This window comes from Colias croceus, chromosome 13 (genome assembly GCF_905220415.1).
Source record: "Colias croceus chromosome 13, ilColCroc2.1".
Lineage (NCBI taxonomy): Eukaryota > Metazoa > Arthropoda > Insecta > Lepidoptera > Pieridae > Colias > Colias croceus.
The window spans coordinates 7186984-7214952 of NC_059549.1; the positions used below are offsets into that span (position 1 = coordinate 7186984).

The window sequence follows — 27969 nt, forward strand, 5'->3', positions numbered from 1 at the left end:
TCTAGATAGCATTAATTAATGTATTGTTAATCGTGATCGAATCAGCATTCACCGTTAGATGACCCTTATTTAGCGAATAATGTATTGAAAAACGTGTTTAATTATGTTTTTATATTGATGATAATATAAATACGTTTTTAGTAGACAGACCTGTAATACATTGTTAATCTTTAGAAAAAGAAGGAGACCAACTCGACGTTTTGCTTACTTTTTTTAATTTTACCAACATTTAAGTTCTAAATTATTTATAGTAGCATGATGATGACTGTATGTTTATTAATTTTAAAAATAAAATATTTGATAGTCAACACGTCAAGTGATAAATTCTAAAGCTGTATATATAATTTTCATTCATAAATTCCATAGAAAAATATGCCTATTAAAAATCCAGTCGTCTTTCGTTCCTCGAAAGTCAAAAGTGAATCACGCTACTGCATAACAATGATTATACAAACAAACCGCACCGGAAGAGGTGAGAACAGACATACAAACAATTTGTTAGATAAGATATTGATATTGGTAGACTTATGTAACACTCCATAAACAAAATTGCTTTGGCTTGCCTTAAGCGTGGACTACTTTGTTAATCTGTTTATGATTAGAGCTTTCATGGAGGTCTGATAGAGTTGTCTGTTCTTGCAGTAATGTCGAAGTAAATCTAAATACATGTGTATTGTTTTTGTATTGAAATAATTTGTAAATTCATATGGTTGGTTAACCACTAAACGTAATTCATTTCTATATCATTTTGTCTGTGTCTGGAAGGCTGACGCATACCTAAGGTTAGACACCGTTATAATATTATATACTTTTCACTTTCATACAAAATTAATATGAGCGCCACCGCCCACCGCCATCAATTATAGAGGTGAAGTTTATTCTAAAAGTCGAAAATTTATGATTTATCGTGTTTCCGTCTTGCATAATAATGTAGAAAATTAATCATTTAGACTAGTTCATTTGATATTCTTCATCATATTTTTAATTTTCTTCACGTTCTGGCAATATAAATGATTTTCGATTAGTCAGTTTGTCCGTGACATATTAATTTTTATTAAAACTAATATATCAAATATAATTTGGTACAATTTTCGCTTTATCGCGTGAGAATTTACACTAGAACCAAGTTTTAATTACGTTCAATGTTTTTGTTACATTCTGTTCATTAGTATCGACGATAATTTATTATTATAGTCATTAATATTAACAATGATATAAGTATTTCTTTTTGAAGTCCATAATACACAAAATTGTAGGAATTATTATTTTAAAATCCAGCTTCAAGTTTCGAGAGTCTACACACTGATGATTATAGAAAAATAGTATTTTTGTAAATTATTTGAGACTAGATATTTATGTTTAATTTTATAAAGTTAAACCACAGAGTTAAACCATACTTAATCGGTAGTTAAACACAGTTCACAACTGTTATGACATATCAGTGCTACAAAAAAAGAACTTTACACTTTCATTATGAATTTATCTGTAAGATTCCCTTGTGATGGTTATTATTTATGTATATAGAATGCCATAAGAAACTAAAATCCATCCGATCTAATAACTTGCGAACCTTAGCATTGATTGAATACAAATTTCACACAATAGACACTTCAACACAAAAACTTAATTTTCCCTTGGACAACACGGAAATGGTGAATGCAAGAGTTACTCGTAATTATGTGAGAGTTAGCTCCCAGAAAAAGAAATAGTATGAAAAAGCTATTAGAAAAATTAATGGTAAAATACACTGGTACTTTAAAAATAATAATGGTACTAATATTGTGTCACTTAACAGAACTGGGAATACAGTACCCAAAGTAAAGTTAACATTTCACATGAACTTGCGATTTTTTTTAAGGCATTTCCGGCTTCGTTTTTGTGTCAAGTATAAGTAGGTAAATTTAATTTCAATGGAATTTTTTTTGAATTATCTATGATCTTGAATTATCTACGATATTCTGTATGATGTGAATAACTGAAGATATACTTTTCATCATTTTTGGATTTGGTAGAGCTAATATGTATATAACACTATATAAACTTACTTTTTATGAAACACATGCTTTTCTCTTGACACTATTTGTATTCTCTGATAACCGTGGTAAGTTGCTGAGTTGTAAACTTTTATTACAATACAAGCCAGTCTTTTCATGACTTATTTTTATGTTCACTAATATTATGTAGAAACCGTTTAGCCTTAAACATGTTTTGAATAAATATTCCTTAAACAAAATGTAATATTTGATACTTTCTAAACCTACAAAAAGTATTACCTAATAATCTGCGAGTCATGCATTAGAAATTACAAAAAAAAAAAATGCTCTTATTGTTTTATTAATCACTTCGGGCAATTTATAAAGAATATAGATGGCTATGCGTTTGTTTTCAAACATAACACTTTTAGCAAACATGTTTTGTTACATAACAACGTCTTGGCAATAACGTATGCATTGTTAATTTAAAATTGCCACATAACCTATTGTTTTAACCGCCAGCACGAATTTCACGGCTTAAATGCTTTTTAAATATGTTCGTCACAAACCACTTTTTAGTTGAAGGATTTTTTTGGAGTTAAGTGTTAATTCGTGTAATTGAATTAAGCTTTGAATTAAAGTTAAGCTTATGTTGAAATGCAATTCAAACGTGACGTAGATCTGTGCATAGATAGACTTAAGTTTACGAAATGGTGCATTTCGTTCGAAATAAATAATGACACACATACATTAAATCTTAATTTATAACATTTTAGTGAAATAACGAAAAAAAAATTCTCTGTTTACCTCAAAGGATCCTGCGTAACATAATATTTGCATTTTATCTGCACTTAATACTTTCTTCTACAAGTACGTGTTAATACGTAATACTATAAATAACAGGAGCCGATAATATGCAGATCATATCTAGATACGTGCTACTAATGCTTAGTAAGTTATTCTTTCACCTTGACTGCATTCACGCGTCGCTTTCTAAATAATGTATGGGTCCTCTTGGTATTACGTTTCTAGTTATTTATACTCGTATTGACATAAATCAAATTCAATGCACGTGATTGTGTTGTTATAATATATTGGCGTCAATGATATTTTTTTCTATATATAATATCATTGATTGGCGTTATAAAGTTAAAGTGTGACTTCCTTGAGTGCCATTCAAAAAGTATGTAAGTAGATTACAAAATTACCGTCAACTGGTAATTTATTGTTCAGGAAACACATGAGCCTTTCTTAATCATTATCTAAGCTTTACTTGATGTGGTTTAAATAGAGAGATTGTTATGTTCTCAATATTTTGATAATTTGAGATAAATAATGTATAAGCTCCGCCTACAAATCAATGTTAAATATGTAGCATTCAATAAAATCAAAATGATTAAATCCATTTTGACCTATATACCCGATAAAAAAAGTTTCACATTGAAAGTAAAACCTCAAACAGTCCCAAGTTCAGCACGTTTATATTTACACAATCCTAACTACCTTTGTTTGTTAAGAAAATTCACTTGAAGCAGGTTTAGGTTCTTAAAGTTTGTCCTCACGAAATCGACCCGTGTTGTTTACTGGTTCGGTTTATTTGCTCAGCTCTCTATTTGTTGTTCCCACGTCTCCACGCAGCCTCTGGCGTTAATACTATTGTGACGATAGATAATGTATCACTTTTGGTTCGGTTATATTGAAAACTAGCTGAAACACGCAGCGTTTTCGTGTGGTACTTGGGTAAATAAAGTAGCCTGTGTGCTAATTCAGACTATAATCAAAACTAAGTGTGACCCAAAATTCACACAGACTCAATAAGCTGTTTTTGTGCGAAAGAGTAGCAAATATTCATACATGCATAATATTATAATCCATGCGAAAATATGTTGACCATAAAGATTTTAAACGAACATGCGACTCTACCATAGCGATTTTAATTCCCACAATTTTTAACTAATTCTATTGTTTCATTTCTTTTGTAACTCATATTAATTAATTGAATTGTTAAGAATAATATTAATTAATAAAAAGTTATATGTACTACTCGGTATAATTCCTTGTTCATGTCAGGTCATTCTCACGGTTTCTTTATCTTATAATTTTGAAGTACAACATACATATACAGTAATATATAGAATATTATATAAAAATAATTTTGAACTTAAGTCATAATTTATTTTTTCTTTATCTCTATACTTTTAGGCTATGTGGGAAAAAAATTCATCGGAATTATTAGGATTCTACTCACGTAGTTTCATATTATGTTTTAAATTATATATTCAAGTTTGGTTTTATAACTGTCTTTCTTACGAATAAGCTGGGAATGGTCATTGTTAATTCTACATACAAAATGACGTTATGTTTTTTTTTATTTCATTTGTTTGAAAGCCAGCTTTATATTATGGTCGTATACATATATTATTTCAGAATAATAAAATGAATTTAATATAGTAAACACGAAAAAGATACGATTAAAAATTGTAAAGTATCTTACTTTTGTCTCTATATAGAGGAAGGTATCTATTAAATATTTATCGTGTTAGGTCAAGTTTTATTGTCTATGGCAAAAAAATCGTTAGCGTTGTAATGCGTGGTACCATTATTTATCAAGCTTGCTAATGACTCGTCAAGGCACAATGAACTCCTCAAATCTTTGAATTTTGCAATTGTCAAACCATGAGCAAAACCGATTGTTATCACGTAGTTCGTTCGCATGCTGCGGTCGGAATTCTTAATAGTGCCATTATCATATACGTTAGGGGTTTTGAACTTGACATCACGCGGTGTAAATTACAATTGACAATGCTTGTACATTCGCGGCATACCCGGTCATATTGGAGGTGTTAAATAACCAAAGGAGCGTAACTATCTAACACAATACGCAAACAGTCGATCGTCCTTTTATTTCCAAGCAGTTGTGAATATTTCGGGTCTGTTGGGATTAGGAAAGGATCAAATAGATTGGATCTGGCGTGTATGCTATACTTACGTATAATATGTTACAGTGTATGTTTCATAGCTGCTATAAAAATGTAATATTTAACTAATACAGATAGCTATCTAAATAGAAAGACAATATTCGGAATATAAGCACACTGCACAGATATAAGTGTGTTGTCTTCTTTTTTCTCGTTTTGTTATGAAAAAGTTTCAAAGCTATTTCTTGCACAATTTTCTCCATACAATGCGGTTATAGTACTATAAATATAATGAAGAATGTTCACCGCAGATATTAATGAAAACCTGTTCAAGGGTCACTCTATCCGATGTTTCATCACGAGTAATGTGAGTGCGATGCGAACGGAGGAAATGGATATAAATATTTCCTGTAATGTGATCGCTTGGTGAGATAATCTCGAGCCATATGTTTGTGTTTTTGTTTTGACACTGCTTCTTATAGAAGAGTGTAATTAGTGTAATTTTATGACAATTTCATTCATGCATATTTCGTCGTTTATTGGCTGAATAAGTGAATAGTAAATTAATAAAAAATCAATTGCCCTAATTTATTATCTATATTCTATGTTACAGTTATTAAAGAATAGATTTGTTGGCAGTTAGATTAAGCAGACATAATTATCTGATGCAAATTCACTATCAAAATTAGACCAAACAGATATAAGAACCGGCTATGAATATGATTTAAATAATTAATTAATAATATAAGTGGATGCATTTGTGACATAGATTGATTCAAAATGGTCGTGGTTTAAAAAAAGGCACTTCAATAATTACCATAAGTTTTCTATTTTGACTATTTGACTATGTCTAATTAAATTGTACCTTACTTTACTCTCACATATTATAATAGTCAACATAAACTTTACCCATGTTACATGTTACAATTCGACGTTGTCATTTTGTTTTTGCATCACCGCTTTCATTACATTTGTGATGATTAGGTACTTAATTGTATATTTATTTATTCGATATTTTTTTAATTTACTAGATAACACACATACATTTATCTTCTAAAAACGTAAATATACGCTCATAATGGTTTATTCATACAATAATATTGCAAATGAACACCATCAATCTTAGAAAACCGCTATAACAGTAGAAATTAAGTAAACAATGCGTTTTTTAGTTTAATATTATTCGATACGGGTGAAAAGTTAAATGTCAATAGGACAAAAAACTCTATTTGTAGACAACTGACGACAGGTGTTACATAACTCGAAATTAAATGAACAAAACAACTTGTTCAAATAGCGTTCTTGACCTATACAATATACGACCGTTTAAACGGCTCATAACTGTATATTTTATTAACAATTTTTATGATAAAAAAACGAGATCACCGATAACTGGGACTCTTAAGTTTTATAAGTAGCACGGCGTATCTACTTTTAATATTAAAAAATCAATTTGTATAGTGTGAATGTTAAAGTGGGGACAAAAATTAAGATAGAGAAAATTTATTCATAGTATTTTTTGCTGAATTACACGCGTCCGTCTTAAATCCGTTATATGTTTTTAAATAGGACTCAATTTGTATGTATTACCGTATATTTTAAAATGCGAAATTAAGAAGCAAAATAAACTAAATAGATAACCTTTTCACGTAACAGAGAAAAGATAAATTTAACTTATTGACTTGTGTGACCATTCATGTAGAATTAGTTGATCGTAAAGTTGCATAACATTACAAGCCAATCACCACATGGTATTTATTATCCAAACACATAATTATATGTGAAAGCCTATGAACGGTTAGTATGCAATTATATTTTATCTGTCAGAAGTTGTTAAACAAATTATTGACGATTATATAATAAACCATTTTGTTCGGGTTAACTCTCCATTGAATGAATTTGCACAAATTAATCATACTTATTGATATAATGATATTTGCGTTTATTAGAAAGGATAATTCAAGTTTCTAAACTATATTTTTATGATGAGGATACAAAAAGTAATTATCACTCTTGGCAGCACATAATTAATATTCCTTTAGGTCCTGAAATCGCAATCTTAATAAAATACGAATTTAATAAACGTTTTAATTTATTACTAAGTCACCGGATCTTTATTTTTAACTCGAGGGCGAAGAGCCCTAGACCCTAGTGTGGCTCTAGGTCTGTGATTCTATAATTATTAATCTGAAATAAAATACATAGACACAAATAAGTAGTTTCATACACAGTATAAAATGAAGTAAAGTCAGTAAACTTTAGTATTGATTTTATCTTGCAGAATCTTTAAAGCGCGATTCAATTTGCACGTGATCAATATTTTTTATAGAAATCTATTGTATCATGAGTCAGACGTATCGTTTAAGGTTATCCAAGGCCAGTTACCTGGTATACAAAAATTTAATTTGGCCAGACTGGAATGAAACTAACACGTTTAAAAGATTGCCCCAGCAACCAATGACTAATGAATATATTATTATGTCTTTTTAAAAGTCTACTTATAGTAATACGTTATATTATGTAAAGTTAAATCGTAATTTATCATAAATTAATTACGTTTATCTCGTTCCTGTCTTTACGTTAATTATATTACCAATTGTATTCTGTGCTCTTCAGGCATTTTTTTCTTACAATATTTACGGCTACCTTTATTGTTTTCCAGGACCATCTATTTACTTATATATTTTCCTACAAATCCATCAATGGAACAGCTAAAAACATTTCCTTGTTTTTTGCTACCTATGTAAATTGAACCATGAACCTACTTATGTAAATTTTAGCGAAACATTATGTAACTTTAAACAAAAAAGAGCTTAAAGTCATAATATTATGACTATAAATAACGAATGGTTATTTATTTAAATTTTGCCAAAATATCTCATTAATATACATTACGCCCTAAGCCCTTCTTCCTTCCGATGTTATGTAAGTAAGTGAAAATGTTATATAACACGCCTGCGTTGTGATTTTTTAAGGTGCGTAAATATCAGGAAATTAAGAAAGTAGTATACTTAATGGAATTTAAATATTTGCCTGCATAATGGCTAAAGGTGTGGAAGGGGATGGCTATTGATATAAGGAAAATAATGCATGAGTACTACCTTTGCAGCGCGGCTTCACCCTCGTAGAAGAAGGTTGTTTTTTTTAAATACGTAGTCTGCGTTTGCCTTTGGGGCTTTAGCTATTTTCGGTAGCTGTACTGTGGCTTAGCCGTGAAAGCGTAACAGAAAGACAGACTTTCGCAATCATAATATTAGTATGATTATAATAATAGGTAAAACTTACATTGTTATGATTCAAAATATGAAATACATGAATAAAAGTTTGTAAAAATTAAAATAAGACATACCTTCTACATATTTTTGTGCCCATTATATTATCCGCAAATTAAAACTTTTCGTGGGAATATAAATACAATGTAATAAGAGTCATTGTTTAACTGATTTATAATATTATACCTAGAGTAAGAAAAAGGTGTTTTTGCAAACTTATGTATATAAACATATAAATTATTTACGAACATCAACATATTAAGTAAATAAAATACTTTTACATAAGTGAAATTGGTTATAGGCAGTTATTAAATATGTTTTTAATGTGTTTGATTAGATAATATTTTTATAGCATGTAATATATTGCCGTTTCTAATTTTTAAACATTTGGCAAGCTATGATTTTCCTTACTACAGGAATATAATATGATGTACCTTTATGTTGTAATTTTTTTTTTGTTATAATTCCAATTATTTTTATTGTACCTATCGTCAATTGTCATCATACTATGATGACAATTGTTATGTACGAATACGGTTAAGGTAATACTAAAATATCGCTTGCTAATGATGAATTTTCATATAAACAATAAACATCGATTACTAGATAAAATAAGGCCACATTTAAAGTTTATTTACTTACTTAGTTTTGGTTTACAGAACTCTATTGAGGTACCCAGATTCTTATTGCATGGTACAAAATTATAGATGTTATATAATAACCATTAGTATAACAACTAAATGTATTAAGTAACATGGCGATAAATAGTGCATAACTGATGCTCGGTCAAGTGCGTATCGAAATACAATCTTTGATATTAATTTCACGTAATTTGTAGGGCGTAATAAAATAATTAGTGCTCAGTTTCTGACTTAAAATTTCCGATTATTATATTATAAATTACTTAATTGTTATGTTGCTTTTGGTTATGTTATGAATTTGAGGTTTATTGTATTTATATTATACTTACAACAATTATAAGGTTATAGTTGTTTTAGGTTTCCTTACAAAAACGGTAAATCGGGACCCTATTATCTACGCAGTTATTTATCTCAGACTTATATAACCGCTTATTGTCTCTACATCGATATACATTCGTCCTTCTATTCTCCATATTTATACTGAGTCGTTAATGCTATTATTTTCCCCAATTCCTAATAAGTCTATGAATCAATGTCATCATAGTTAAAAATACGATAGTGATTAATGGGAAAATATTTTAGAAACACTTTAACTTAGTATGCAACTCGCATCTGCTCATATAGTTTGCGACACAAAGGCCTTTCGAGTCCTAGGTTAGTTATGGTGCAATTACTGAGTCATATTGTCTATGGCTGTTGTCGTAATGTTTTAATATCAATTTCCTAGGCAGGATTAATCTATTCTTTAACTGATTAATAATACAGGATTATATTGTAATTCTATATTAAAATATTAGAGGTAGGTACTTAATTACATTTATCCCTTATATAAATATAATCTAAAGTCAAATCAAAATTTTAGGTAGCAAAGGTACTGAAAAGAACTGCGTTATTGTGAGACATGTGAAGTAAGTACCCAATGTGAAGCCTCAATATAAATAATATAAAGTGAAAAAACTAAAACCCAACTACGACAATAACCGGCGCTGAAAAAGTATAAAACAAGATTTCAGAATACTGAACTGAACAAAGTTGCTAATGTAGTTGCAAGTAAATGGACACAGTAGACTCTACCAAGATGCCTTCGTTGTAAATTGACAATAATGTCATACAATACTATTCTGAAGTATGCAATATTCCACTATGTAAAGATAAATTTTCATGTTTGGAAAGGCGTAGTCACACGTTGTTGAAGTGCTACGGTAGATAGGTACATATTATGTAACGTGTGACTACGCCTTTCCAAACATGAAAATTTATCTTTACATAGTGGAATATTGCATACTTCAGAATAGTATTGTATGACATTATTGTCAATTTACAACGAAGGCATCTTGGTAGAGTCTACTGTGTCCATTTACTTGCAACTACATTAGCAACTTTGTTCAGTTCAGTATTCTGAAATCTTGTTTTATACTTTTTCAGCGCCGGTTATTGTCGTAGTTGGGTTTTAGTTTTTTCACTTTATATTATTTGTACTATTTTGGTGTTAAAGTGTATTTGTGGGGCATAATATTAACAAAAGTTAAACTGATGAACTAATAAAGAAGCTATGGACGAAAAGATGTGAATTATATGCAATCAGCCCATGAATACAGGTAAAGTCACGAGCAAATGCTAGTAATATATATATATTCAAAATGTACAAGGAAAGCGCTTTCAAATGATACCAAACACGGGATATTTATCTTAACTTTATTTTTTTACTCTGTATGTTTTGTCCAATAGAGGACGCCACATTAGATTTTGTGAAACCCCATATAGCCTATAACCAGCGGACAATTAAGACGCTTCTAATGATATGTCATTTGTCAAATTCTGATAAGTAGTTTAGACGTTACGAGGGAACAGATGAACATACATACATACATACATACATACATACATACATACATACATAGCCTGTCAAAATCATAACCCTCCTTTTGCTTTGCCGTAGTCGGGTAATTAGAGGCGTTTCTAAAAGTAATTGCTGCGACTATGGCAGAATGCTGAGTCAAGACCCTTTTCTGGAAATGCAGTGCACACACAGTACGAAATTCTCAGCGAACATGATGTCTAATTTTATGTCTAATTTTATGTATCGTACTTTCTTTCTTGTTCTATTTTGTGTTTTCTTCTTGTGTGTGTACCTTTTTCTAGGAATAAATGTTTTTTTCTTTCTTTCTTTCTTTCTTTAATTACTCTGTTATTCAATTCTATATTTATAGGCACATCATGAATTTTAGGTACTATGAAATAAAAGGGAGATATTTCCGCGCGTGTTACATTGTTTGCTTTAGTTATTGTGTATGGATAAAGGGTAATTTGTACCAGACGTAAATATTGATTAAAAGCTTGGAAAGCTATCGTGTCGCGCCATTAAGGCACCCTAAGCTCGAACTTGGCGATGACTACACCGCTATGTAATCGCATTAGACATAATGTGGAATTCCATATGCCTTGTGTTTTTAAAATGAATGTTTGAAGTATCAATTACACATGTAGTAACGATAATTTTTTTCAATTATAAAGATAAAGTATTGTTTATTGACCTGTAGTAATCATTATAAGTAGATCAATAAACACGTACGTACATAATACATAATTAACTTAGATTAAACTCAATATATAACAATTAGAATACCAAACATATTCATTATTTAGTTTTACTTCAATTAGCCACAATAACTGGTTAGGTTAATAATAATTAACACGCCAATATTAATGACCAAATGGAACACGTACATATAGGTACTTACTTTCCATATATAGTATTATCGTCTAATTTGAACTTTATTAGCTCCAGCCTTAGTAATACTGCGATTTAGTATTTAACTTCATACGTTCACAGAATATTAAACTCCACACAACGGAATTTAAGTACAAATTCGTTTGAGCTTATCACCGGATGGTATCTCCAAGTAGCGGATGAGGTGGACAGTCATTACCGCACTTTCCTGCTTCACTTTTGATGTAGCCGAGACTTTTTATACTGATTGTACTATATACAAGAACTAGAATAGCTCAGATACATTAAAACTTCCTTTTAAAGAGGGAAGTAGTACTGACCCAGAAATAAGGAGCAATTAAATATAACCTGATTATTGTGAACTTGATCATTTTGAGGATTTTCAAGTTAATTTAATAATTTGAATAAATTTAGTATCTCATAGATGATATAGTGGTTGTCTTGTGTGTATTTAGAATTAGGTATGTGCAGAATGAATAAGACGAATGGAATGTGGACACGAGTGCCTCTCCTACTATTTTCTCTTATAAAATTCTATTTTCACGCCAAGAACGTCCTACTATGTGGTCTCTACATTTGAAACTAAATGTTACATCCAAAATTAAAACTGTCATGATATAGAGCAGATCTTATCTTTTAATATATATAAATCTCGTGTCACAATGTTTGTCCTCAATGGACTCCTAAACCACTTAACCGATTATAATAAAATTCGCACACCATATGCAGTTCGATCCAACTTGAGAGATAGGATAGGTTTTATCCCGGAAATCCCTCGGGAACGGGAACTATGCGGGTTTTTCTTTGAAAACGCGGGCGAAGCCGCGGGCGGAAAGCTAGTATAAATATATAAATCTCAGATTTATTTATTTAATGTTAATTCCAAAATTATTTATTAAGTAGTTTCTTTGAGCCATTCCAAAGAACAAGAAACATGCTGTGAAAATATAAAATGTATAGCTGGTGCAATCAATGGCTATCGAATGTTTTAAATAATGTCTAGAATCTAGATGGTACTTTATTTAGTGGTACAATAATGTATATAATGCCGTGATAAGAGCTCACAATGGAAATATCAAACATACTTTATTGAGTAAAATTTTTATCAGGATACTATAAATATCTTTATTTGTACTTAATATGATTACGAGCTTTGAACTTTAGCTATGTTCACGTTGAAAAAATCCGTAGCTAATGATATTAAATTAAATTGTTTTATTTTTCAGGCGCAGAGGATGGAGTGCGGAACCTCAGAGTTCATCAGAAAGCGTGGTGATCAGGTAAATACTATTTTCTAACTATATATTAGTTCAATATAATACAAATTAACATAAAAAATAAAAACAAGATAGGAAAAGTTTAAAAAATTACATAATCGTCGAGTCAAAATTTGAAACTCTACCAATAACTTTTCAACACAATGTTTTACACTTTACATTATCTAATGAACCGAAAATGTTATTTAAATATTCAAAATTTAATTAATTCTTATTATGTATAAATACTGGCATTTAAGAAGTGTTTAACGATATCTAATCCGATGAATACGTAATGCGGTTTCAAATATTAATGATTAATTTGATTATCGACAGGAAACAGAAGTTATACAACATTTTTTCGCAATTTACCGGTGTACCATTAGGCGGTAAAATCTATTATTAAGGCCCGGAGATAATTGTATCGGTCAATTATTTTTTCATTGTTCATTTCAAGATGTCGAATTATACAACACCTGTAAGCTAAAAATAGTTTCGATCATCTGTTCTTTATAAAATAACTAGCTGTCCCGGCAAACGTTGTTCTACCTTACTCGTCGTCACTTAGGGGTATGAAAAATAGATGTTAGCCGATTCTCCGACCTACCCGATATGCACACAAAATTTCATGAGAATCGGTCCAGCCGTTTTGGAGAAGTATGGTATTAACTAACATTGTGACAGGGGAATTTTCTATGATATTAACCTGAAAATAATTTGACTGCACTGCTGGTATGAAAAATTAGTCGAAATAAAAACATAATATCGTCCATTTAATTGAAATCTCGTGTTATGGTTCAATATATTTACTAGTAACCTTATGTTTTCTTTGTTTCTGTAGTAAAAATTAAGTTAGAGGAAAATTTCATAAACACAGTAGTGTGCGGTAGTGTTATGATTTATAACCAGTATTATGAATAAATTTTCGAGTAGTTTCAATAGTCGTATAGTCGTGTTTATAGCACGTTTCAGATTTTACACACATACGGCAATGTTTCATATAACTGGATATTGATGTAATTTAACAGGCTTTCTCATACATGATGTATATCAGTTTTAGCTGATTGACTTTCTCACCAACTCTTTCATAATTATAATCTAGTTATGTGAAAAATACGATTAAGAAGTAACATATTATATGTAAGAATATGGAAGGTTTAGAAGAACTTAATTATTGTCCATGGATAGTCGTGTTTATAGCAAGTTTCAGATTTTACACACATATAAATATCAGTATATTTATAATTTATATTATAATTTAGCACATTATACACTTCGATCATTCATATTATATATTATACTTACAACAATTTTCTGACATAAAGTTTATTTTTTTTTTATAATACTTATACCTACTTGGCAAATTACCCAAATAAGCGAAGCTTTATGAACTCTGCGAAGCACGTACTCTGCAATTTTATTGAAATTTAAATTTATTCTCTCTCTGCATACATTCTGTTTGTCGGCAAATTCCCATTTGTCATAAACAATGTCACAGAAGTTACCAGCTTTATAACATTCGTGAATCCACATTGTTTATTGTCCATTGTGTGAATATTTTAGAGACGAAAGTCCTTCTGAAATCTTCTTCATATTGTATTTGATTTCTATTTTAGATAAGAGTAAACTTTCTATGAAAATGAAATACTTTTACAAACCTCTATGACTATTAAAGTAATGTGTGTAATTTTTTCGTTTATTGTAGATTTAATTGATTCAGATTTAAATATCTATACTCTACATTGGGCTTATTGTGATGCATTAATAGACCTATTTAATCGTGATAAAACAAAATTTTCAACAAAATCAACCTAAATTTCCATAAAAGGACAAAAATTATAAAAAATAAGTACACACTATCAAAGAGAAAACGGAAATACCAAAATACGATATTACAAAAATTTACCCACTTTCGGAACCTGTCCCGATGAGATGACGTCACGTGAGCCATCCATCAACGAACCGGCTCCAATCTGTCATGTGGAACGGTAAACGACGAAAAAGCGAAGTTGTTCACAAATATAATAGACCATTAATAATTTAATTTTAGGTAATGATCTTTTTATTTCATGCAAGCAATTAAATCAATTGCAAATTGGAACATTATAGAATTTCCGGAAAGGAAAGTTTTTTTTATATTTTAGTTTCCATTGGATATGATAATATGATTTAAAAAAATACTACTTACAGATCTATATGGAGTAGCTTCTAATTAGATTCAGGCTTACATTTTGCGTATAGACTGATGAGCGTATATATCGCTCTACATTTATTGATTTACTTATTTTATTAACTGATTTAATAAAATGTCGTGGCTATTAGGGACACTAAGTGACATGGTCACATGGATAACCTTTTATAAACTTCTGTACGTAATAAATGACTCGCGAAATATTTAATAGATAGGCCTACGATAGAATACATCGATTCCTTTCATATTTTAAGCACTATCATTTACCGCCAGTCATTGTTATGTAAATGTAAAAGTTTTGCTTTTGTTCGTGTTTTTGTGACTATTGCGTAATTTTTGAGTGTGCATAGGGTCAGAGACCAGAGTACATCAATGACATTAGCATAAATTAATTGATTATACTTTTGTATTTTGTTAAGAGATATTAACGTGAACTTTAAAGAAAAAGTGATGAGTTACACTTATTTTTTATCGTTTCTGTAAGAGAAGGTTTGTAACAAAGTGAAATGAATTCAAAGTGCTTATAAATACAATCTTTATACATACATATATTTATTACAAGATCGTTTTATAAATATAAACTTAAGCTTATTGTTCAAGATTGCGCATATGCATTAACTTCTTTATAAATTTTATATGAAATAATCGTTGATGTTCTGTGTAAAATTACATAATTCATAAACGAATCAATCACAGTTCAGCCGGATACCAAAAATTCTCAGGTGCAAGGTTTTTGTGGCATTTTAATCAATGTTGCACATTATAAGGATTCTTTGGCATTTCTCTGCGGTTTCACTTCGTAACATTTAAGGGTCCAATTACTCTCCTTAGCAGTGTTGTAAAGTAAAACCTAATAAAGTATGAAATTTAATATGAGTAAATATAATCTCGAATAGATGAACGCACTGTTATTTTTTTATGAATTTTGTTTTAATCCTTCTGTTTGTTATATTTCAGTTTATCAAAAATTGGTACTGTTTTAGAATAATTATTTAACCTGAAAGTTATTGTTATTGTTTAATTTATTATTGAGCTTTGGGATAATCAAAACGCGTCTCAACTACTAATAGCTAATATTTGTGTTCTATTATAAAGTTTCGTATAAATTCTCACGCGGTCAGAATATTCTTTATGAGGCCCGATCGCCTACATTCACATCGAAATGGGAATACGTTTAATCCCATCAAAGAGCTGCGATATAATATAATCATTGTGCATATATTATGTATACAAAGTGTGGCTTTTGACCCAACCTACATCTACATGTGGGAAAGCGACATAGCCCGCGGCCCCGTCCGCGTCGTGGGCGGGACACCTGACTGAACTTTTATCATTTATATTTTATTGCCTCTTAAATGTTTTCCTATGTTCTTCCGGTGTTTTGATTAGGGAATAGATTTGGTTCTTATTTAATTTAATTGTTAATCAACAAACTAATGTTATAATAATAGCTGTCTGTAGAAAAAAAAATGTGTGCGTGTACTAGTGTACACACGTGAGAAGTGAAACTTCTTTATGACCTTATTTTTCAAAAAATAATTTACTATATTCAATTTTACAGAAATACGTAGAATCACGCGTGGTAGGGATAAGAAAAAGATGGCGCGTAACGGTAAAATGTCACGCGTAACGAAAAAATGTTACACTTCATTTTTTCCCAACCCCGATAAAGAAGTTTCACTTCAATATAACTGATGATTCAAAGAGTTTTAAATATCACCATTCTTGCATAGTACCTTTAGTCGGCGTACTTAGTACTATTATCACGTTTATTGCCCTTTTAGTTAAAATATGCAGACAGCGCCTCAGGAATCCGTATTACTTCATTTAACTCATTTTGTAAGCAGGTTTGTATCTCAAAATACACCGGAGTGCACGTGTTCATCTCAAAGGTGGATGGTTTTCCATATTAATTACGTGACTGCATAGTAATTGTTCCTAGATTCCAAGGGCCACATTTTTCTAACCAGCTGCTTGTGTTTATAGAGCTATTGTAAGATAAAATCCTACCAAAAACATAAATGTAAAAATTGGAGCCGAGTTCAATCGTTGACTTAATTTGCCAAAAAAAGAAATGAGATCTAAATGTGTGCCAAGTTCTGCAGACAGTCCAGAAATTTATTTACAAAGATGTATTAAGTTCTTAGGTTGACTGAAAACTCAATTGTTTTATTTTCCCTTAGAGAACAATGTTTATTCCAAAATATAACTTTTTTAATTTGAATAATATAATTATTTTCACAAAGCAAACAACTAATGACCTTTTGAACCCCATAATTTGATGAGGCTAGTTTTTAGAACCTCACAAAATATAAACAGTATGTAAAACTAGCCTCATCAAATTGTGGGGTTCAATAGGTCATTAGTTGTTTGCTTTGTGAAAATAATTATATTATTCAAATTAAAAAAGTTATATTTTGGAATAAACATTGTTCTCTAAGGGAAAATAAAACAATTGAGTTTTCAGTCAACCTAAGAACTTAATACATCTTTGTAAATAAATTTCTGGACTGTCTGCAGAACTTGGCACACATTTAGATCTCATTTCTTTTTTTGGCAAATTAAGTCAACGATTGAACTCGGCTCCAATTTTTACATTTATGTTTTTGGTAGGATATCATTACTTTTTGTACAGAAAATTACTCTGCAAATTTGATTTACTTTATAAATATAATACTTTTTATATACGATTTTTTTTTCTTGCGGTTTCTCTGTATGGTTTGTTTAGTATTATTTTCTATATTTTCTTGTATGTTATGAATGTCAGCGCACATTGCCCCGTCATTATCTGCAATTTTCTGCAATTTTTTAAACTCGTTTTCTGTTTAAAAGATTACATGATTTTCTAAACATCCAGCGTGAATTTGTACACACACTATTACCAAGATGCAAAGATCGTTGTAGAAGAATCGTCGCCTTACTCCATGACGTTACGGTATTGCCATGACGCGATCTTGAAATTTTACTCTAAACGCGCCTAAAGATGTTTCACTCATATTAATATTACGCAAATTAAATCATTTCTACCTTCGACGAAGCCTTCTTCCATTACACAATTTATGGTAATTATTTTTGCATGCTTGTATTGGCTGAACATGTTTGTGCTTTATTAATATAATTGTATCACCATTGAAGACCATGTTTAAAGCAAAATAAAGATTTTATTTATTTATTTATTTATTTATTTACACTGAAATTAAAACTAATACTTATAAATAAAGAATAAATAAATGTGAATATGTAAAATTATATATTATTTTTAACTGTATGAGCAATATTTTTATTACAATTTTCTTTTATTTTACGTTTAATAACAGTTTTGAATAAAGAAATCATGCAATCGAAGTAATCCGCCCTAGCGATACTAGCACGAGTGAGTGTGATGTCAGAGGCGCTTCGAATCTACAGATGTTTCGTCCTAAAATATGTAAACTTCAATAATCTATATCTCAGTCATTTATTGATGGATTTCAAAAATTTTTTCGGCCACTGATTAGTTTTGATCTACTTTTTAAGACTAGTAAGGTGAATATACTATTTTCTATTTTTTTAAACTTTTCCATTTTTCCATACAAATAAAATTAATGTCATTGAAAAAAAAATTAAATACAAATAAATTCAGTATTTTCTGATTTTTTCCTTTGTACACTCACTATTACCTAGTTGATTACAAAATTTGAACTTTCTAGGTCATCTGGAAGTGGGTTAGGTTTTGTATATGTCTATAAGTCAGTCAGTCTTAAAAATTGCGATTTTTGGATATTAATATCTACGCAACCGTTTAATCTGTATTTATGAAATTTAAGGTTCTTGTTTATCTTGAGGTGCTCTTGATATGTACCAAATTTGGTTTATATAACTTAAATAGTTTTCGAGTTATAAGGGGGTGAAAAGTGGCTCGAAATGGTTCGTGTAAATATACACACGGCTGCAGCTGCTCGCCAGTTCTCTTCGCTTGAACTCGGCTTGACACGCTGCCGCGTGTCTAGATATTAGCAATGGTTTTTATATTACATAAACGGGAAAACATAAATCTGAATTCGAAATTCTTTGCATTCTTGATAAAGCTCAGTTTGGAGCTTTAATTATTTTCAAATTGTATTAAAAATAATTTCTTCCTTGCCGACTCTTCCGTTACCGAATCATCCTTTATAAAATGGTTACAAAGCTATTTTTGGACCAAATTATCGGAACTGTTAATATCCTTATTGAATTCTTGCGAGTAAAGACTACCGGTCTGAAATTGCATAATCTCGGTATCGGATAATAGCCAGAGAATCGGAATATCGATGCAGTTGTGAAAGTGGTCCACTGTTTGGTGATGCTGCTTGATATTGGTGTGATAATAAGTTTTAAGTCGACTATATACGTAATTTATTTCGTTGTAGTAAACTTATGTATCATTGGTTATATTTTTTTAATTTATACGTTCGTTACGTTTTAAGTTACGCTTAGTTTGTTCAAAAAGGTTTGTTAACAATAATTATTCATTTTATGTACCTATATAATTCCTAATATATACCATATAACTCGTAAGGTAGCTTATCACAGAAAGCCTGAATAAAAAACAAGGGCATAAGAAATAAAGTTAATATTATAAATCATGAAATTAGGACAACTAAAAGTGAAGGGCTGATGTCGACGGGGTCACAGGTCTTAGAATTAAGACCAGCTAATGTTATAAAATGTTGCAAGCCCTTGTCGTCGTAAATACCAAGGACATTAGGATGTATTTTGTATGGCTTAGCCTGCATATGATAACGTGTTTGATTGCAAGTTGTGTTGGCAAATCTGTCTTGTTCTATAATCTATAGGTACCTATTATATTATTCATTTTGTCTCTATATGCTTTTGCTCTACTTGCTTGTATTAATTTAGGATTAAAATAACATATCAACACAATACCTACATACTTACTTGAAAATTTACGTTTACGAGGACGATTAAACATCGATTTTATGAGACATCGATTTTTCATCTGTATAAATTAATGCATAGTTTCAATACCTATGCAATTTTCATAAATAAATTGTTTGAGTTCTTCAATCGTGTGTTTACAAACAATCGTGATCTTTACTGTTATTTATTTTGATTGTAATGTGATTGATCGGCAATATTTTGCATTCATTTTATTCATGTTCATCAATGTTATTAACCGTTAATTTATATATATATATAAAACTCAAAGGTGACTGATCAACGCACAGCCCAAACCACTGGACGTATCGTGCTGAAATTTGGCATGCAGGTAGATGTCATAACGTAGGCGTCCCCTAAGAAAGGATTTTAGAATATTCATCCCCTGGAGGGGTAAAATAGGGGATGAAAATTTATCATTTCCACGCAAGCGAAGCTGCGGACAACAGCTAGTATCAAATAAATACGTAGTAATAACTACAATTGCGTGAGATATGATTTGAAAAGAAATGCAATTAATTTTAGACTTACATACTTACTTAAGTTACATGGAATCTGTTATAAATTCAACGCTTAGTATTTATTTTAAGCGACCACGATGCAAGAAAACTAATACGTTACATCGTAATGATATAAGCTCTAAAAAGCTTTACATGCCGAGATGAAATAAGGAACTGAGAGAGAACAGGTTACAAGACAAATCTCTCCTAATATCCATACTTTATCATTATACTCTATTCTATATTACTTTCCTGTACCAATTGCCTCGTATTTGAGATCGTTTGGAATAAATCTCGCCTCGCTTCCTAATAGACTCTGTTGTGGGAACTGGGCCAGTGAACGAGATTGAAACGTTGCAACTTGCAAGGACAATATGGTACTTCGCACTTACTGAACTAGTTTGTTGTAGGACCTGAGTTCAAATAGATAGTCGAATATTATGAAATTGGTCAACTGCGCTGTTGTTTGGTGTAGGTATTTAATAGTAGAGCAAATGATCTCTAAGTATTACAAGCGATCAGAAATTTTTCCCACTTAGGTTTTTTGATAAATTCTGGCTGCTGTTTCTAAATAAAAATTACAAAAATTTAACAATCATATTTAATATGTTGGGTTGAAAACATGTAACTTTGAACAGTGCAGTAATAATTGAATTTGAACCCCAATCTATTGTAACATATTAATGTATGAATTCAAATAAAGATTTTATTTATTTATTTAATTTTTGGTCTAAGTAAAGGAAAATTGGCCAATGCTGAAACTGATTTTAAATGATAACAGAATGCAAATATACAAAGACCGTTTTCTATGAATTAAATTTCCTCTTGTTAAAAATATGGGATATTTTTAACAAGAGGAAGAAGTATCTACTTAACGGCAATGTAACGTGGAAAATAATCGCAATCGATTTGTTATTTCAAATCACGTTTCATTACTAAAGCTAAAGACCAATAAATAGTGAAAGTGTGTTTATCTATTCGTACAAATCGATGAAGAAATTTAATAATATTCCGATCATGCAGTACTTTCGTTGCCAAGATGAGAATGTAGGCCTTACACGACTCGACTAAGAATAACCTTAAATTGCCCATTGATGTCTCATTATATAGCAATAATGTTGTACAAATTGGATTGATTAACCAAAATAAGTTATTCATAGCGCATTTATTGTAAACTTACTCGTAATGTTGGATTTTATTTGGCCTTTAGACGTAATTCAAATGTATTGTCATCATTTATTTGCGGTAAGAGTGTTAAATAGCTTTTTAATTAAATTGGTTGACTCCAGATATATTTATACTTAAGACAGATAATATATTATAATGTTCTGTATGCGTAAAAAGCTGAGCTCGTAAATCTAACTTTTTTTGTTTATCGGAGATTGTAACGACACCTGTTAAAGTAACACACCCGCAAAGTAAAGGTAATATGATTTTAATTGCCAATTAAATTATATAAAGAGTTAGTTATTTTTAAACCACATAATTGAAAATTTTATTCAGAAAGCTGTCCTAGAGAAATTAGCAAGTAACAAGTAGAGCTAAGTTTAGTTACAAGTTTAAAGTGGTTTAGCCATATTGAATTTCAAGCAATAGCTATATTAGGTACTGGTTTCAATAATTGGTAATTGAGTACTCTACTCTTAATAGAGAAATTAAAATGGTGGCAATAACGACAAAATTATTCAAATTAGTATAATTAACTATCTTTCACTTTCTTCATACAAACTTTTTGACAACAATATGGCGTGTGAAACTTTTTAAGTAATTAAATTTGCATTTTTGATTATAAAAGCTGTGATGAAAGTTAGGTTTACCTTTATACGGTACATATAATAAGGAACATTCGTTTTTTTAGAACGAAAAAAAGGTAAAGATGGTTTTATTATGTTATTCTTCAAAAATAATAATATTAAAGTGGGTACAACGATTAAAAAATACTTATAATATATTGAAACGAAATTTTATATCCACCCTTTCCTGGGTATAGCTACTCACCCATCCGCCCACAGTATTACAATACTGTGCACCTGCCCATAAAATTTCCACAACTTCAGTATTCAGTTTATAAACGGAAACATTATAATTATAAAGATGATGTGGAATATATACGACTTTTCCATATAAATAACTATCAAAATCAATGCTATGTATTATCAAATGTTTTTAAAAATATCTACATTCACAGATTACATCTGTTTCAATAGATATTGATCGGCTCTTGATTAGCGAAAGTCGATAGAAAGCTACAAAATACAAAGGGTCATCGCGATACAAACAGATGGACAATTTTGCCCTAAATATTATCATGATGAATGAAGACGTTATTGGAAATGAGAATTGTATTTAAGAAATTCAATTTGGATGTAAGTATATGAAAGTTGGCTATGGCTACTAAGAATTTTGTTTTGGTACAAAATTAATTTTATTTGTTTTTTCGAGAGCAATTACGAAGTTATATTATGCGTCTCCTTATATCATGGGGATAATGTATTGTACAAATTAAACTTATATCTGAATGTAAGGGTAGGTAATTCATTTATTTTAAAGCAATATTTATATACCTTAGCTATTTGAAGTTCTTTTGTGCTACAAACTTTTCCTAGGAATATTTAAACGTATCGGGCAGCTTTAAGCTTAGGTACCTTCTTGTAAGAAGAACAGGTTTAACTTTGAGAATAGAATTAGCACCTACGTGCAACCGTTAATCCATTTACCGGTTTGTACTTGTCATAATTACTTGCGTTTATGTGTAAATGGGAGTTTATATTACCGTTAAAGTAGATTTTTAATACGTAATAGAGTTCGATACGTACTTTTACAACTTTAGAAGTTGTCACAAAGTTGAGTTTACGTGTTGTCCGTATGAAAACTATGAAACATGGAAAGTCTAGTATAAATACAATATTTATGTTTTTAAAGATTGTTATGCAAGACGGAATTTCCTATTTCAATCTTTGAAAATAGCAAATCGTGATTCGAGTTGGTAATTACCTAATTATCAATTGAAATTCAGAATGAGAAGACTACGTTAACTTTATGATATGAGCGCCATCTATCGTAATTACGACATAACAACTACGCCTTAGAAGACAGCCTGTTGATTGATGTAATACCAATGATTACCAATAGATGGCGTATGTTGTTCGAATTGTAGAATTGTTTTTCGACATGACTTGTTTGTATAAAATTTCTTCTTTTATAAGAAAACAAAATAATTCAAATTATTTATATTTATTAAATATTATTATTTGGAAATACCGACTAAATATGCACGCACCATACCAATGCGCTGGCTGATAAGAGTTACAATGTTCAGAAAAAAATTCGATTCAAAATTCAAAATTTGCGCGGCAAAATTTATTTATTTTTGTAATAAATAAAAAATTTGTAGTCCTTGTGTACAGTGTTTACTAAATAGTTACTGATATAAAATGTTAAAGGTTTATTTTATTTGTTTTAGGGAAAAGAGAAAAGCAATCGAGAAGATCTCAAAACCGACATACAACATAGGAAAGAAACATTTTATAGGGTAAGTAAATTTTAATAGATGTTTTTATTTATTTATTAGTTGTACAGTTTAGGATATTTCAATCATTGTATTTTCGTCACGTTCTACTCCTATTGAAGACAGCATAAGATTAATATTAAGTATTAACAATTTATAAGGATAGACAGGCAGGCCGCAGGTTTAAGGTACCTAATTTTTTTGTCTAAGCACTAAAATAGTTCGAAATTCGTTGAAAAATGATACGCAGCTGGAATTATGAATTTTAGAGTAATATTTAGCCATAATAATTAGGTTTATTAGCAACTATACTCTTATTTTGCTTACTTTTCTAACATTAGTTTCATATAAAATTAAATGTTTCTAAAAAGTATAAGGATTATTATATTATTCTTATTTTGTTTATTTTTCTGAATATGTCGGTTCCCTATGCAATTAAATGTTTCTAAATAAATTCTTTCTTGTAGGAGGCTCCGTCTGACGGCGATTCGGCGGTGTCCTCCGCGCCCGCTTCGCTCTCACCACAGCCGCTCAACGATATGTGGGTCAGTATCCAGAAACTATTGTTTTAATGTTTTAGTTTATTTTGTTATGATATTATTATATATTATATTAACTATGTATACATAAAAAGGGAAGTCTTAGAAAAAAGCATATAATAATTCATTAGCATACTTATAGAATATTCAACCTTGGTTGCAGCAGCCTCAAGTGACAATATGTTGTTATTATAAGTATGAGATAAATGCATGCTTCAAGAAATAAGGAAAACATTATTTTAGCTTAATGCTGGAGGTCATTTATATTACCTTACCTACCTACCTTCTTATTTACTTACGTGAATAGTAGAAATATTAAAAATTATTCTTATTCGCTATAGACATTATAGATGTAAATAGTTTGGAAAATCCAAAAGTGCACGCCTCATAATCTCATCCTTTACAATAAAATTGATTATTTATAAAGAGTACACTATAAATATAAAAAAGAAATAAAATAAAACAGTTGGAAAAGTAAAGAAAGCGGTACCGTAATAATTGAGCTATTTTTCTTGTGGCCCCACCTAGATGTGAAACTGCGCAGGTTTAAGGGACTGACTACCAACTTATTTTTTTAAACCTTGGCTTATAGTATAAAGAATCGAGTTTATAATGGTGAATCTTGAGTACACTACAAGAATATATATATAGATATACTAAAATTATGGAGAACAGTCGATTTTTTTTTTTTGTTTATTTAATAACAATTAAACCACATCGAATCAGACCCTGAAAAATGAAAGGGTTCTATTCCTGAGCATACTCAAGCGTAAGAGAAAAAAAAAAGACTCGATTAGTAAAGTATTTCGGTCGCTATCGTGTTAACAAGAAAATCCTCCGCACATACCTACAGACACACGGACGTCCAAGACAGAACTTTTTTAAACTGTTTTTTAACTAGTTTAAATAACAAAAATGACATCAAAAATATCATGAATGTTAAAAATAGTGTTTTTTCTTAATATGTGTGTGTATGTATTATCTTACAAGTGCAATGTATGATACATAAAGACATTTTAAGTTTGAAAAATCAGATGTTTTGCGCGAAGTGACAGTAGTACCCACCTCAACGCTTCGCTTATGAGGCGTGCAATAGTCTATACAAGGTCTTTTTTAGATTTTTTAACAAATAACAAACTATGAATCGTTAATTGTTTTTACGAACATGCCCTTACCATTCCGCTCTACATGCCTACTTTTCAATGACTTATGAATAACTTATTGCATTATACACAAAGTAAATACGAATAATTTTAATAAAACACAGGTTTTATTCTATGTACGTACAATAACATAAGCAAGTTGTGATTATTACACCTACAATGAGTTAACAAGTAATACCACAATAACAAAGTAATTCGTATTGACATGATTGTCTAACAAGGAATTTGAATCACGGCGGCCTTGAATTATCATGAGAGAATCGCTCACCGCTAGTAAAATGTCATGCTTTTGCAATTCAAACATCTTGTCACTAAACTTAAAGGCGCCTGACGTTGCGTCACTACTCTATTGTTTTGTAGGGTGACCAAGCGTGTGAATGCCAAGATAAATAATTAGCAAATATTTTAAATGAAAGGCAATGGTGTACAGTTGTACACTGTACAACATTTAAGTAAAATCAATTTATTTTATCAGTATCTTAAACAAAACAAATACCAGTTTCTCAAATTATTATTGCATTTTAAAGTAGGTACTAATTGAATGTCAAATAGCCCACTTAAATTTTAATAAATATAATTAAATATTAACGTGTATCCGCAAATTATTTTGTGTTAATGACTATTAAAGTAATCTGGTTTGAGTCTATTTGTTAGTCATAAAAATATTATATTTTTCCAGTCGCTAACTAAGAATTTGGATTTAAAATCGTAAAAATGGGCGATTAATACTTAAAACTCGTTGGCATGACACACGCTTTGTAATCCCTAATTACTGAGTTCACATCCTTTGGCAACGATGTATTCTACGTAGTCGTTAATAAGTAGTACGCAACCATACAATTCTCATTATTGTTTATTATCACTGATTACACAGTACCTACTTACAATGAGATATACTTAAATATGGGGTTAGTTTTATTTTGTAAAAAAAATCACTGACTGACTCATATATTTATTAGAAACTTGAAATTTGACCTGATTATGTTTGCAGGCAGACAGGTAATTCTGAGAGCAGTGGACAAAACCACACAAATTAATTTTCATCCCCTATCTCACTTCATTTAGGTATTGCTTTAAATGTAATCTATATTTGATCATGGTCTTCAACTACTACTACTATATCTACATTGAAAACATGCAGTGTTGACAGATTTTCGCATAAGTGTTCATAATAAAAATTGCTATGGTTTAGCTGTAAAAGCATTACAGATAGAAAGTCTATAATATCTATACTAATTATTATAAAGCTGAAGAGTTTGTTTGTTTGTATGTTTGTTTGTTTGTTTGTTAGTTTGTTTGTTTGTTAGTTTGTTTGAACGCGCTAATCTCAGGAACTACTGGTTCGATTTGAAAAATTATTTCAGTGTTAGATAGCCCATTTATCGAGGAAGGCTATTGTATATCATCACGCACCAACAGGAGCGAAGCAATGCGGGTGAAACCGCGGGGCACATCTAGTAATAGATATAGATAATGAGAGCAAGCAAGAAGCCCTTTGTCCCAAGGGCGCGCTAACGCACAGTGTCTGTACAGTCATGCGGGCAGTGCCGCAGTTCGGCGGAGCGCGCGGCGAGCGCGGCGCGCGAGTGCACGCGGCTCGCGGACGCGCTACGAGACGCGCGCGACCAACTCGAGCTCATGGAGTTCAGGCTGCTCGAGCTAGAGGACGCACATCCCGAGAAGGTAGTGTATACTAGTGAAGTGCAGTGTGGTGACACCTTTATAATTAGTGCATGAATTATACAAGTGTGTCGTGATTTTGGTGAACATGAATGGATTGGACGAGGTAACGTATTAATTTAAATATTTTTGTGTTTCATGGTTCGCAATAATTGCTAACAAGTTATAAATTAAATATTTTCACGGATCATTAGATTTTGGGCAATATTGTTACTTACTTATAATAATAATTATAAGTTATAACCATATTATGGATTATTACCAGTTAATTATTTATTAGGCATCCATATTTTAACCGTATTTGTATTTGGGTGTAACAAGATTTCTAAGATCCTTCACTTAAAAAGTTTTTATAAATTATAATTTAATGTTATTTTATTTATTCGTCCACAAATTATTATCGGTGATAAGATATCTAGATACCTAAATTAAATGCGAATAACTAATCCCTTTTCATTTATGCAAACAATCAATTCGTGAAAGGAAAACTTGAATTATTGTGTGCTCTTGTGCATACCCGTTTAATATGAATCTATAGGTACATATAATAAATCTGTAGAAGGGTCAATTCTGTACATTGAAAATATTGAAAACATAAATAGCAGGGGGTGTTCCTGGATCGATACCAAACCCAAATAGTTGATTAAAAAATTTTTTGTCTGTCTGTCTGTCTGTCCGTC

General features: G+C 30.5%; 1 protein-coding gene across 3 annotated transcripts in view; it reads left to right on the forward strand.

The window, feature by feature from the left end:
* LOC123696603 (myosin-7B) overlaps positions 1-27969 on the forward strand; it is a 90534-nt gene that overhangs the window by 44081 nt on the left and 18484 nt on the right. For all 3 annotated transcript variants that reach the window (XM_045642890.1, XM_045642889.1, XM_045642891.1), the window contains 4 exons: positions 12762-12815; positions 23863-23931; positions 24375-24452; positions 27143-27292. In XM_045642890.1, the coding sequence (XP_045498846.1) occupies positions 12762-12815; positions 23863-23931; positions 24375-24452; positions 27143-27292 (351 nt within the window). The remainder of the gene's footprint in view (positions 1-12761; positions 12816-23862; positions 23932-24374; positions 24453-27142; positions 27293-27969) is intronic.